Below are 14,774 nucleotides of genomic sequence, written 5' to 3'. Positions count from 1 at the left end.
GAAGCAAATTTTTTAATGAAAATCATTTTACTGATTACCTTTTGATGGTCAACCAGAAAATGCACTTATTTTGATAGATAAAAATTTCTATTTCTGTACAATAGGTAACTTAGATTGTAAAAATAAGTGCATTTTCTGGTTGATCATCAAAAGTAAAACCATTTGAATGATTTTCATTAAAAAATATACTTCCATAATTGCCAAAAAGTTAAGTAACGAACTTAGATCAAAGTTACGACTTTAGCCTCGATTCTTTCAATCGAAGAATTTATTTAATAGCTCCTATGTACTAATTTTTTTTCTTCTACAAACTTACCAAGACTCAAAATTTAACTCGAAAGCTCGAGTTTTTGCCTGCGCTCCTTTTTAAATAAAAACGTCTTTCGACAGCATCAACACAAATAAAATTAAAAATATTTGAAATTGCACATCAAAAGCTCAGACTACACTGTTTGCAGTAAATCTAGTTTAATTCATAATTTCAATTAAAAGCAATTTAATTTCAAGCTTAACCCTTGAAACGCGACTTAATTAGGAGATAACCCCTGGTATTGTTTTTCCCGGTTAAAGAAGCTTCTTGAACCTTCTTTACGTAATTAGTCAATCTTTAACTTACATAGCTTAGTTGTTATAATATTTTGTTTAATTCATTAAACGCAATTTACTAATTAAGTGTTCTTTGTCAAAGGTTAACCTTTGACAGTAATGGTAAGTATTTAATAAATAATCTGTCAACCTTAATTCGGTGTAACCTTAATAAACCTCATTTGTGCTTTTAGCTGATGTTTCGTGTAATTAGTCGACCATGAATCTCTATTTGATTGATATGACTAAGAATCAACAAGCAGATTGGCTATTTTGATTATTTTAAAGTGTCTAAATGTTGAAATTACCTGATAGTCCTGATGAGCCAACCGATTGGAATCAAACTGACAGTAAATGTTAATCAAAGAATGGATCAAGTGCGGTGACAATGCAGTTTCTAAGCCTGTACTGGGGTTCGATTGTGGCTCAAGGTGTGTCAACAAATTGATGGCTTTCCAAGTCAACTCTTGATCCCTCCTAATATTTGATGTCTGCCATAATATCAACATGTTTGCAATTTAACTTGGATCTAAGGTAAAAACCGAGATGAGATACTTGTCAATAGCTGGTGGAGTGAAAAGTGATTTGTTGCTATGGTTTTTGTTGTCCCTTGCATGCATATTTGGATCCATGGTATAGAATCAGAAAGATAACAATCAAGTTGAATTAATTATTTCCATGAGACACAGGACTGGAAAAGCAAAATTATCATTCAGTTGATTGTTTTTCCGAGAAAACACAAAAAATGTTAATATTTCTCTATTAACATGCAAATGTAAATGATGGACATCAGCAAAAAAGATATCAGTTAGTATTAATGTGATGATAAGTTGAATGTCCGTTTGAAATGTAATTATCAACATGAAAAGGTATGATAAACATTGAAACTTATTTTTCTTTTTATCGAGATTTTTCTTGATCATTAATCAATATTATGGTTGTTAAAAATGATGATAAAAAGAAACATGATGAACATTAGGATGTTAGTTAGTTGAGGTTTTTTTTGTGATTATGATTATGATGAGGATAACAAGGTAACAACAATTGAACGAGTTAAACTTGAATGTTGAACTTGAGTTTGCTTAGGTTTTAGTTTGTTTTGTTGTTTGCTGCTTCTGTTTAAATAGGATCTATTTAAGCATAATCAAATTGATGCGGGAAATCATGATAGTAACATCATCATCTGGTGACCTTATTATCGACAGGTTACCTTGCCAGTTAATCACTATTCTGTAATAAAAAAAAGCTAAGCATATAAAATGTTTTACATTTGTGGTTCATCTTGAATCAAACATGAAATTACTGTAGACCTACTTGTTGATATATTTACCGTATTTGTTGGTGATCGTGTAAAATGAACCTCTTACCATTAGATTGAATCTATTGACTCTATTAAAATTTAATTTTTTTTTGTATTTTAAATTTTCAGTTAAATCATCTTGGAAACCAGAAAAAAACCAGAAGTAAACCGAAACTTAATTACAAACGTTTTCTTATTCCAATCAAAAGTAATTCGATTCTTGGATGGTGTGAACGGATTCCTACCAATCTTGGAAAACTCATTAAATAGTTAATCGAAAAGGTGATTTCTGTATTGGAAGACATTTACCGAGTTTACGAGTGCAGTTATTATTGTCACAATTGGACACAACTTTCAATTGCAACAAATGTAACCTGAATCATCGTTATTCAATCACTTATCAGAAACCCTTTTGATAGTCAATGAATGGAGTAATTAAAATCAGCTGGAAGCCATTTTTAGTGCGGTCACCACTTTGGATGAAAGAAAAACGTAAATTGGTTAATTCAACTCTATTATCAAATTGATTTGGTGATTAGAATGTTTTTTTCTCTCTCGACTGATTATTGAGCTTTTTATGTTAGCTTTTTACTTTCTATTGCTACATTAAACTGTTAAATGCGGTTTAATCAAATTGGTCCGGTTAAGGTGATGGTGATTAAAATGGCTGACCAATCATCGATTGAATCAAATGCCTTAATCCAGGCTGATTGTTGCGCGTAAGTACATGAATGTAGGAAAAAGCGACCCAACAAAAACTTATTGAAAATCTAATTGTTAATTCATTTCTTTCAGAACCTTACTGATTACATGTTAATCCAAATTTCCCTTTTTATTTATAAATATGCAGTTACTTTAATCTCATCGTGATGACGATACGGACAACGCTGATGATGATATTGATGAAACAGGAAGATGATTGGAGGAAGTAAAAAACTGTCAATGTCAGTGAGAAAAGAAGGAACTGGATTAACTATTATTGTTGAATCATTTATTGGTTTAACGTTGTTGCTGTTGTTGTTGCCAATGATGATCAGAGTGATGTTAATATCGCATTTAAGTGATAATTGAGCTAAATTGACCATCACTTTATGGTAAAGTTGAGCTTTTTTTTGAACAGCATAAAAAACAAACCAAAAAAGATGAGAGCATAAAACTGGTTCACTCAATAAGCCATCAAATGTGACTAAGTTATTAACTATCTATAACTACGCTCACAATAATTGTCAAAAATTGTTCAGCTATTTTGCTTTTATTTGGTAATATCTTGAGAAATGAGTAAATACCTTGAACATGGCGATGATGATTTCAAGAGGATCAACTCATCACCATTTCTGGTTTAAATTTTCGTGTTGCTTCAAAAGAATGGCAATTTTCAAGTTGACGCCTTTTTTGAACTACTTTTTTAGGTGAAAATGATTTGTTTTGCTTTTTTTGATTAATACAATTACTCGTTCAACAACATTATCGTCATCTTGATCTTAATTGTAAACCTACAATGATTAATGTGATTGCTAATTGAACAATGATTCTACTTTTGGTTTGTTTTTCTTGGTGTTTTTAGTTTGATTCAATTTGATTGTTACGACGAATTGGTCGAATTAGGTTGATAGCTTTAAGGCTCATGCAGAGAATCATCATTGCAGTTCAATCTTTGATTGGATTTTCATGTTGAACATATTCATTGCCAATCAAATTACTGAGATGCTGGTTAATTACTTGGAAAATTAGAAGATGAGATTCCAACCAGTCCCATTTTTTGCTCATTTTTGACTTTCTTTTGGGTGTTTTTGATTGCATATGATTGGATTTTATCCTCAACTTACCCTGCTTTCTCTGATTGCTCTCAATTACTGACTCTTCATTATTTGATTTGGCAATTAAACCTCTAAATCTAAGATAGAATTCATTTTTTCTTGACATTAACTTTGAATTTACACAAATAACAATTAAGAATTGTTCATATAATTTCTTTATGTTCCAATTTAGTAATTACAACTAATGGCAGCTGATTTTATATTTTTTGATTTTTAAATTGGAAAAGTTTCAAGCCCTCGATACATTTTGTAATGATTCAATGACCCCTGTAAGTGTTTGAGTTTGTATTTTGTTTTGAATTGTATTTACAACATATAATCAATTCATTTTCATCACCTTTTATCAATTGTTTGGAATCGATTTGAACTATCCCTTGAAGTAAGTTTTAATCAACAACTATTTGCACTTGATATGTATCAACCTCTTACAAGGTTTTATTTGTTATTGACTTTTTTTTGAACTTTTTCATTTCTTTTTTTCATTAGACTTCAAAGCAAATCTCGGTTTAACCTTATTAACACATCAACCATTAATTTAAAGAGAAACCTAACAATGTTTGAAAAAATATCAACTCTTTATTCATGGCTAAATATTGAACAAAAGTCAAGCATTATAATGCTGTTTGGAAATGGTAAGATTTCACTTTTTTCACTCTTTTTGACTGATTTGACTATATAACTTACGAATTTTCTCTCTATTTCATTAGACAATCTATCTTGGAATTGAATAATTGAATAAATCTGCCCAATCCATGCATATTTCTTGATTACGAAAAACTACGTTCATAGGAGGCAAGTCCAGCTTTTTAATGATTTGTGGAGATTCATAATCTTTCATCATTACTGCAATGGATGGCCAATCATCAAAATTTATGCCCTTAATGAAATCGCCAAACAAATTGCTGAATAATTGGCCGAATTCCCTATCATTTTCTGTGTAATTGTTGTATGTTCTTATTGGCTCTCCTAATGCGAACATAATGTCATCGGCATGTAAAGTACCATAAGGTCTTCCAGGATCCTGGGCCAACACTTCACCAACATAACCATTGAGATAGAAATGGATGTTTGAACTTTTCTGTGAGAAAAATTCAGCCATTATCAATGATGGACAATGAAAACACATATCGTTGAAAAAGTTGACACATTTTGCCTTTATCTCGTCAGAATTGGTTGGATCAACATCAGCGAAGTAAAAATTATAAAAGTAATCAATTTTGTCAGTTTTAATGCCTTTGATTGCTTTTGTAATCCGCTTTTTGATGAATTCATAAGCATCGTTCATTGTAGAGATATTGCTGAGTGATACATAGCGCGTTGTTTCATCCTGTTCTACCCCGAACAGCATCGGTTTATCTTTGATTGATTCAATTCGTTTGATATGATTTATCATTGGATGATCTGGTATCAACTCTGTTCCATAAGCAGGAAGGAAAGCTGCAACCTCTACATTACCAAGCGCTATTACGTCCTCTGAAAATTGTTCTTCCAATAAATCGTACGCATCTGCTTTCTGCAAACAATCAACCGTCTCATCAGACAATTCACCCGATGATTCAAACTGATCGAATCGGCTCAAACAGTTCACTTTAGAGGCTAATAGACGAGTCTTTGATAAAGCAGTTGATACATGATCAGCTTGCATGTGATTTATAGTCACACCGCTCATCATTATTAGGCGGGAAAAAAGATGTTGTGTCTCAAATTTATTTGGTAAAGTGGCTATAATTGTAACCATGTTAGATCCAGCACTTTGTCCTGCTAATGTTACACGATCAGGATCACCTCCAAATGATCTGATATTATCACGAATCCATTGAAGAACTATTAAAGTGTCATAAATACCAATATTACCAGGCATTGAAGTACGAGAACCATGAGCAAATCCAAGTGCTCCAAGTCGATAATTTGAGTTAACAGCAATTACATTTTGTGTTGCAGCTAACACATCACCCTGGTTTTGTGGCAGGGCTCCTGATTTCTTTATGTATCCCGAACCATGTATAAGGTAAAACACTGGAAGTAATTCACCGTCATGCTTACCAGCAGATTCGGGACGCCATACATTCAGATACAAACAATCTTCACTTATGTTGAAATTGAAGTAACTTTCACGTCTTTGAATACAAGCATCTTTAAAATTGACAGCTTCATATGGTGTTGACCAAGTTGGATTGAGTGGCTTAGGTAATTGGAACCGTAAATGTCCCAAAGGTGGCTCAGCAAATGGAATACCCAAGAAGGCTTCGTATTTATGATCACTATAATTACCAGTTATACCTTTAATTTGACCAAATCTCGTTGTTACAATCGGATTAGTCTTACATATATTAACTAAGGTAAAAATAAAAAGTATTAAATTAGATAATGTAGACGACATTATTACTTTTCTTGCACTCATCAAAACACTGTTTATTTTTATTGGAAGGTATTGAGCTCTGGTAACTCAAAAGGTTAAACCCGATAGACGGCGACTGTGAAAATTTCCCTAACAGAGACTTCTTTACTCTTTGGTTTACTAGTAAAAAGTTATCTATTTAATCTTCACTCACCATAAAACTTGTTCCAAACAGCATTCCAGTTTTTTGACTTGTTTTTTCTGTCATTTAGGTAAACCACTGGGGAAATAACTAGACTTTTCATGTTGTTCAAATAGCCCAATCTGTGATTCCTCTTTACCCTTTTCTTACTCTTTGCTTTTCCCTCTTACCCTGTTGGCGAATTGCTAAATTGACCAATTGTTTGAAATGTAAATGTAATTCCTTCCCCTTTGGTTTAGAATAGAACTTTTTCTTAACCTTTAACCATTTGTTTGGATGAAAATTACCTTGAGTTTAGTTTGAAAAGTTGAATCATTCAATCCACTAGACCTTGTTCAACAAGAATTGCTAAATGGTTTGAACAAGTGGTGTGCATCTCGACAGTCGCCTGAACACGAATTTTTTTAACAGATTAATGTGTTGCTTTGGTTATGTGGACGAAGTGGAGAATTCACAGAAAATAATCGATTTAGAAATTCACTCGAAGGTTTTGCAATCAGATCAATAGTCAAAAGTTTCTATTACAATTATCTTTTCTTTTTCTTCACAAAAATAAATTTACTTGAATTATTGTTTGCTTAACTGGAAAGTAAAATTAAATCAGAAAATGAATAGAAAGTAAAGCGATTTATTTGATAAAACATTCATGATACTTCCACTATTCAGGAGTCAGATTTTTAGAAATTGGATAAAGACGTTTATTGTCAAAATTACTTAATATGGTCTTATTTTGTGAGTTAATTCATGAAAACCCAGAGTTAAGGGAGGTTGACAATTGTGCTCTTAAATACTGATTCTTGAAAATTAGGGAAATATCTTTTGAACATAAGAATTGAATACCGCTATTATATATTAATACTATGCAACATTATTATTTAAGAGTTTCAATTCGATTTCTGGGTTTTTATCAGAAGTTTGGAATTGTGGAATGGAGTAATTGAATAGTTCTGCCCATTTTATACAGATTTGTTGGTCATGATCGACTATACTGGTAGGAGGCAAGTTCAACTTTTTAATGATTTGTAGAGATTCATAATCGTTCATGTCTACTGCAATGGATGGCCAATCATCAAAATTTAAGCCTTTAGTGAAATTACCAAACAAATTGAGGAAAAATTGACTGAATTTTCTATCATTTGATGTGTACAAGTTGTATTGTCTTATCGGATCTCCCAATCCAAATTTAACATCATCACCATGCAAAGTTCCATATAATCTTCCAGCATTCTCAGCCAGCTTTTCACCAACATAAGTATTGAGAAAGAAATGGATGTCTGGATTTTCCTGTGAGAAAAATTCAGACAATATCAATGATGGGCAGTTATAATTCATATCGGAACACAGTTTAACACATCTTGATCTTATATCGTAAGAATCACTTGGATCAGCATCATCGAAGTAATATTTATAAAAGTAATCAATTTGATCAGGTTTTATATCTTTGATTGCGAAAGAAACCCGTTTTTTGATGTAAGCATAAGCATCACTCAACGTGAATACACTACTGACTGCTACAAAGAGTGTAGCTTCATCTTGTTCTGCTCCAAACAACATGGGTTTATCTTTGATTGATTCAATTTGTCTGGCATGATTTATCATTGGTCGATATGGTATCAAATCTGTTCCATAAACTGGTAAAAATACCGAGATCTCTGAGGCACCAATCGCTGTGATATCCTCTGAATTTTGCGCCTTCAATAAATCACTAGCATCAACTTTCTTTAAGCAGTCAATAGTCTCATCAGACAATTCATTTGATGATTCAAATTGATCAACTTGACTCAAGCAGTTCACTTTTGAAGCTAATAGACGAGTCTTAGATAAAGCAACTGATATATTTTCAGCATGTATTTGATTTGTTGCTACACCACTCATCATGATTAGGCGGGAAAATAGAGATTGTGAGTCAAATTCATCTGGCAAAGTGGCTAAAAGCGAAGCTATTTTTGATCCAGCACTTTGTCCTGCTAATGTAACACGATTAGGATCACCTCCAAATGATCTGATGTTATCACGAATCCATCGAAGAACCGTTAAAGTATCATAAATGCCAAGATTACCAGGCATTGAAGTATGAGAACCATGAGCAAAACCAAAGGCTCCAAGTCGGTAGTTTGAGTTGACAACAATTATCTTTTGGGTTGCAGCTAACACATCGCCTTGATTAGAAGGCATGGCTCCTGATTTCTTTATGTATCCCGACCCATGCATAAGATAAAATACTGGAAGTAGTTCGCTGTTATTTTTATCATTAATCTCAGGACGCCATAGATTCAGATACAAACAATCTTCACTTATGTTGAAATTGAAGTAACTTTCAGGATTTTGAACACAACCATCTTTAAAATTCACTGCTTCGTACGGTGTTGACCAAGTTGAATTGAATGGTTGTGGCAATTGGAAGCGTAAATGTCCCAAAGGTGGCTGAGCAAATGGGATACCCAAGAAGGCTTCGTAATTATGATCGCCATAATTACCAGAAAAACCTTTAATTTGACCAAATTTTGTTGTTACAATGGGGTTAGACTTACAAGCATTAATTAAGGTAACGATAATAAGAGTTAACAAGTAAAAAAGTAGTTTATGCATTTTTACCATGTCGTTACATTCACCAAAACAAAGTTATGTTATGATTTGTTTGCATTTTTTATGCTATTTATGTTTTTGTCACAGGGCGTTTCTTACCGCGCTTACGCTCATCATTAAAATATTGATAGTTTTAACTGGCTTTAGTAATCTAGTTAAGCATTTAAGCTTCATTTATAGCAACGAGTACTACTGCACGGTCACTTATCACTCACCATCAAAGCTCTTGTTTCTATCACATTTTTCCAGTTTCTGATTGTGATATCAGTCAAATTAAATATTTCAGAACTGTGATAATGAGGACAGATGTACAGATTTATACTAAACTTGAACTTCATAGGTTTAGACGTCGATCAGACGCTAAATAACCGAGAGATTTTAAATTGCCGTTTCGATGTGATTCAACTCGCCAAACCTCAATTACCAGTCTTTTAGCATCAATAGCTTCTGATTAAGACTCCAACAGGCGTAAAAGCAAAAGTACCTTTTACTTTTGAATGATCCGCGAATTTTATCTTTAACTTCGCTACAAGACCCTCAGAACTTTAAAAAGTTAATCTTTTAATATTTGATTTGAACATTGACATGATAAATGACATAAGAAATCTTACAATTATTTGAATGCAAGTCGTTACATTTTAATCAGGAATCTCCTGTGAAATTAACTAACTGAATAATTCTGCCCATTTTATACAGATTTGTTGACCATGATCGACTATATTGGTAGGAGGCAAGTTAAACTTTTTAATGATTTGTAGAGATTCATAATCGTTCATGTTTATTGTGATGGATGGCCAGCCAGTCAAATGGAAACCTTTAGCGAAAGTACCAAACAGATCGAGAAACAACTGGCTGAACCTTCTATCATTTGGCGTGTACAAGTTGTATTGTCTAATTGGACTTCCTAATCCAAATTTGACATCATCACCATGCTTTGTCCCATATAATCTTCCAGCATTCTCGGCCAACTTTTCCCCAACATAGCTATTAAGATAGAAATGAATATCTGCATTTTTCTGCGACAAAAATTCAGCTAATATCAATGATGGACAATGATAATTCATATCGGAACACAGTTTAACACATCTTGATCTTATATCGTAAGGACTAGCAGGATCAGTTCCATTGAAGTAAAATTTAAAAATGGAATCAATTTGATTAGGTTTTATGTTTTTAATTGCGAATGAGATCCGCTTCTTAGTAAACTCATAAGCATCATTTAGAGTAAAGATGCCGTCAACCGATGAAAACATTGAGGCTTCATCTTGTTCTGCCCCAAACAACATGGGTTTATCTTTGATTCTTTCAATTTGTTTGGCATGATTTATCATTGGTCGATATGGTAACAGATCTGTTCCATAAACTGGTAAAAATACTGAGATCTCTGAGCAACCAATTGCTGTGATATCCTTTGAATTTTGCGCTTTCAATAAATCATTTGCATCTAATTTTTTTAAACAGTCTACAGTTTCATCTGACAGTTCATCTGATGATTCAAATTGATCAACTTGGCTCAAACAGTTCACTTTAGAGGCTAATAGACGAGTCTTTGCTAAGGCAACTGATACATTCTCAGCATGAATTTGATTTGTTGCTGAACCACTCATCATTATTAGGCGGGAAAATAGAGATTGTGAGTCAAATTTATCAGGCAGAGTGGATAAAATTGAAACTATTTTAGATCCAGAACTTTGTCCTGCTAATGTAACACGATTAGGATCACCTCCAAATGATTTAATGTTATCACGAATCCATCGAAGAACCGTCAAAGTATCATAAATGCCAAGATTACCAGGCATTGAAGTATGTGAACCATGAGCAAAACCAAAGGCTCCTAGTCGATAGTTTGAGTTGACAACAATTATCTTTTGGGTCGCAGCTAACACATCACCTTGATTAGACTCTTTTGCACTTGAACTAGATGTGTACCCAGAACCATGGATGAAATAAAATACAGGCAGCAGCTCTGTATCATTGCTTTCAATACTCAACTCGGGTCTCCATAGATTCAGATACAAACAATCCTCACTTATGTTGAAGTTGTAAGCACTTGAAGGATTTTGAACACAACCATCTTTGAAATTCACTGCTTCATATGGTGTTGTCCAAGTTGAATTGAATGGTTGAGGTAATTGGAAGCGTAAATGTCCCAATGGTGGTTCAGCAAATGGAATACCCAGGAAGGATTCGTAATTATGATCGCCATAATTACCAGAAAAACCTTTAATTTGACCAAATCTTGTTGTTACAATCGGATTTGACTTACAAACTTCAATTAATGTAAGGATAATAAGAGTTAACAAGTAAAAAAGTGGTTTATACATTTTTGCCATGTCGTTCATTCACCAAAACAGAGTTTTTGTTATGATTTGTTTGCATTTGTTTTTATGCTATTTATGTTGTTGTCACACGGTGTCCCTAATCTCAGTATCTTCATATCTTCCAACCTTTTCATGGTGATTTCCCAGTTCAATTCCTCATCATACTCACAATTTGAAGCTAAGCCAATCATTGGTATTTATCTAGACAAGGTTTGGGTAAGTCACTTTATTTTCGAGGTTAACTGAGCTTTCAACCAGCTTGTCTGTATTGTATATTGTCTGATTAATAATATGTTAGATGCCATTTGACGATTATACAAAAAATATTTTCAGATTAAATATAAATTAAAGCATTGTAATATCTAATCTTGTGATACAAAATTGTATTCAATAAAATATTTGGTAAATTTACCTCTATTAAGCTTCCATCAGAGCTATTCGATATTTACTCGATGAACCAAATTAATCATTTGTTATTTTTTGTACCAAACAAATGTCAAAAATTAAGTTGTTAGCACTAGTTTTGAGCTTAAAACATCCTCTCCTATCCAAGTCTCGATATCCTAATCACCCTTTCATCGTTCATTGCTATACAGAAAACTTTATCAGTTTAGCTTTGAAACATTTCATGGCTTCAAAAACTGAAATCATTCTGAATCTATTACAGATTCAATATTTAGAAATGTGATTTCAAGCTTCTACTTTGATCCAATATCTATTCACTATAGCAACACAATTCAATTCAATTGCAATGAGCATTTATTATCACTTATTAAGTTTAAAATGAAACTTTTGCATTGTGTAACCTTTTGTGTTGAGGCTAAACTAAAACCTCTTCTTTGAATGGGAATAATTACAAGAAATTTAAGGGAAGAGGTCAATTTGATGCCAAATGGTTGACATGATGACTGAAAATGGCAGTAAAACTAGCATCTAAGCAATGCTGGGGCGCTAGAACCAGTGTTGTATTTCTGCTGCATTTCCATTTCTCACTTCTAAAATAAACAAATCATCATCATCTATTTGATTCACTATGTCAAGATAAGTTATATTTCAATATAAAACTTTTTAACACTTAAATTGGCATAAAGATGTTATGCGTTAGACACTCGGGAACGCGCTCAGATCAGATCTCAAAACAGTTGTTTAACTATCACGCACAGTACACTTGTTTGTATTAAATTTTCTCAGCTTTGGATTCTGATAGCAGCCAAGTTAAATATTTCAGAACGGTAATGCTGAGGAGATGTACAAGGCGTTATTCATACTATCTTTCATACTCGAACATCACGTTTGAACTCATGGTGCTATAACTTTATAAATGAGCCAACTATGAGGTATAATAGCTTCGATTTACTACAGAATCGTCTAAATGATGAATAAGAAAAGTAGGCGAATGTATTATCGCAATAATACCATGATACTGTAAATATTGAAGTTTATTAATGTTTTAATCAGAAATTTCTGGTGGAAAGGAGTAATTCAATAGTTTTGCCCATTTCATACAGAATTGTTGGCCATGATATAACATGTTTGTAGGAGGCAAGGTTAGCTTTTTAATTATTGGTGGATATTCATGATCGTTCAAGTCTATTGCAATGGATGGCCAATCATCAAATTTTAAGCCTTTAGTAAAATTGCCAAACAGATCGAGAAAAAACTTGCTGAACTTTCTATCCTTGTCTGTGTACGCTTCGTGATTTAATATTGGATTTCCTGATGCAAATTCAATATCATCATTATGCTTTGTCCCATATAATCTTCCAGCATTCTCGGCCAACTTTTCACCAATATAGCTATTAAGATAGAAATAAATGTCTGGATTTTTCAGTGAGAAAAGTTCAGCTAATATCAATGATGGACAACGAAAATTCATATCGGAAACCAGATTGACACATCTTGATCTAATATCGTAAGGACTAGAAGGATCAGCATCAGCGAAGTATAATTTATAGATTGAATCAAATTGGTCGTTTGTAATGTTTTTGATTGCAAATGAAATCCGTTCCTTAATAAATTTATAAGCATCATTTAGAGTAAAGATGCCGTCAAACGATGAACTCATTGAGGCTTCATCTTGTTCTGATCCAAACAGCATTGGTTTACCTTTAACTGATTCAATTTGTCTGGCATGGTTTATCATTGGTTCATCTGGTATCAATTCTGTTCCATAAACTGGTAAAGATACCATAAGCTCTGAGGCACCAAGCACTTTAATATCGTATGAATTTTGGACTTTCACTAAATCTTTTGCATCTACTTTTTTTAGACAGTTGATAGTTTCATCTGACAGTTCATTTGATGATCCAAGCTGATCAACTTGGCACAAACAGTTTACTTTGGAGGCTAATAGACGAGTCTTTGCTAAGGCAACCGATGCACTATCAGCTTGTAATTGGCTTGTTGATGCACCACTCATCATTATTAGGCGGGAAAATAGAGACTGTGAGTCAAATTTATCTGGTAAAGTTGCTAAAATTGAAACTATTTGAGATCCAGCACTTTGTCCTGCTAATGTTACACGATTAGGATCTCCACCAAATGATCTGATATTATCACGAATCCATCGAAGAACTGTCAAAGCATCATAAATACCAAGATTGCCAGGCATTGAAGTATGAGAACCATGAGCAAAACCAAGTGCCCCAAGTCGGTAGTTGGAACTGACAAAAATTATCTTTTGTGTTGCAGCTAACATATAGCTAAACCATCCTGAACCAACTGTATACCCAGAACCATGGAGGTAATACATTACAGGCAGCAGCTCTGTACCATTACTTGCACCCTTCAACACAGGTCTCCATATATTTAGATACAAACAATCTTCGCTTGTATTGAAGTTGTTTCCTGTTGAAGGCGCTTGTGAGCAACCATCACCATAATCCACTGCTTCATATGGTGTTGTCCAAGTTGAATTGAATGGTTGTGGTAATTGGAACCGTAAATCTCCCAAAGGTGGCTCAGCAAATGGAATACCCAAGAAGGTTTCGTATTCTAGATCATCATGTTTACCGGCAAAACCTTTAATTTGACCAAATTTTGTTGTTACAATCGGATCAGACTCACAAGCATTAATTAATGTGAGGATAATAAGAGTTAACAAGTGAAAAAGTAGTTTATACATTTTTGCCATGGCGTTACACCTAAACAAAGTTATGTTATGATTTGTTTGCATTTGTTTTTTGCATATGCCATCTATGTTTTTGTCACACGGTGTCCCTAATCTGACTATTTTCATATCTTCAAGCGTTTCATGTGATTTCTAGATGAAATTCTTCATCAGTCTCACAATTTGAAACAATCTATCGATATGTAACCGGGCACGAAGTTTGGGATAAGGGCGTATTCTCAAGATAACTTTATTTTCCAGGTAAACTGAGCTATCAATCAGCTTCTCTGTAACCATTTGATGAACATTATGTTAGATGCCATTTGATGATTAGGAAAAAAATATTTTGAGATTAAATATAAATTAAATCATCTAATCTTTGGATGCGCATTATTAAATACTAAGTTTGGTAAATTTACCTCTATTAAGCCTCCATCAGAGCTATTCGATATTTTCTCGATGAACCAAAGTTAATCGTTTGTTATTTTATGTAACAAAGAAATGATAATATCCAAG

The 14,774-nt window shown here is 33.3% G+C and overlaps 4 protein-coding genes across 4 annotated transcripts; all 4 read right to left on the bottom strand.

Moving 5' to 3' along the window:
- Positions 1 to 4,258: 4,258 nt before the first annotated feature.
- On the bottom strand, positions 4,259 to 6,202 carry LOC107367921 (acetylcholinesterase-1-like). Its single transcript, XM_015935680.3, has one exon. It carries the CDS (start codon positions 6,101 to 6,103, stop codon positions 4,415 to 4,417), a length of 1,689 nt encoding a protein of 562 aa, XP_015791166.2. The 5' UTR covers positions 6,104 to 6,202; the 3' UTR covers positions 4,259 to 4,414.
- Positions 6,203 to 6,850: 648 nt separating this feature from the next.
- On the bottom strand, positions 6,851 to 8,953 carry LOC107369761 (acetylcholinesterase-1-like). Its single transcript, XM_015937742.3, has one exon. It carries the CDS (start codon positions 8,838 to 8,840, stop codon positions 7,101 to 7,103), a length of 1,740 nt encoding a protein of 579 aa, XP_015793228.2. The 5' UTR covers positions 8,841 to 8,953; the 3' UTR covers positions 6,851 to 7,100.
- Positions 8,954 to 9,375: 422 nt separating this feature from the next.
- On the bottom strand, positions 9,376 to 11,273 carry LOC107369773 (acetylcholinesterase-1-like). The gene has a single exon (XM_015937753.3). The coding sequence runs from the start codon at positions 11,168 to 11,170 to the stop codon at positions 9,494 to 9,496; it is 1,677 nt and encodes a 558-aa protein (XP_015793239.2). The 5' UTR covers positions 11,171 to 11,273; the 3' UTR covers positions 9,376 to 9,493.
- Positions 11,274 to 12,570: 1,297 nt separating this feature from the next.
- On the bottom strand, positions 12,571 to 14,360 carry LOC107370672 (acetylcholinesterase-1-like). The gene has a single exon (XM_015938644.3). It carries the CDS (start codon positions 14,322 to 14,324, stop codon positions 12,600 to 12,602), a length of 1,725 nt encoding a protein of 574 aa, XP_015794130.3. The 5' UTR covers positions 14,325 to 14,360; the 3' UTR covers positions 12,571 to 12,599.
- Between the last annotated feature and the right edge of the window lie 414 nt (positions 14,361 to 14,774).

The sequence above is a fragment of the Tetranychus urticae genome, chromosome 1 (assembly GCF_039701765.1).
Source record: "Tetranychus urticae isolate SD_2017Ah chromosome 1, NJAU_TeUrti_SD_1.0, whole genome shotgun sequence".
Lineage (NCBI taxonomy): Eukaryota > Metazoa > Arthropoda > Arachnida > Trombidiformes > Tetranychidae > Tetranychus > Tetranychus urticae.
The sequence above is the reverse complement of the archived record's forward strand: the minus strand, read 5'-3'. Positions and strand labels throughout refer to the sequence as shown.

Excerpts from the sequence above, each read along its gene's own strand:
- LOC107367921 (XM_015935680.3), bottom strand. The coding sequence starts at position 6,103 with ATGAGTGCAAGAAAAGTAATAATGTCGTCTACATTATCTAATTTAATA.
- LOC107369761 (XM_015937742.3), bottom strand. The coding sequence starts at position 8,840 with ATGGTAAAAATGCATAAACTACTTTTTTACTTGTTAACTCTTATTATC.
- LOC107369773 (XM_015937753.3), bottom strand. The coding sequence starts at position 11,170 with ATGAACGACATGGCAAAAATGTATAAACCACTTTTTTACTTGTTAACT.
- LOC107370672 (XM_015938644.3), bottom strand. The coding sequence starts at position 14,324 with ATGCAAACAAATCATAACATAACTTTGTTTAGGTGTAACGCCATGGCA.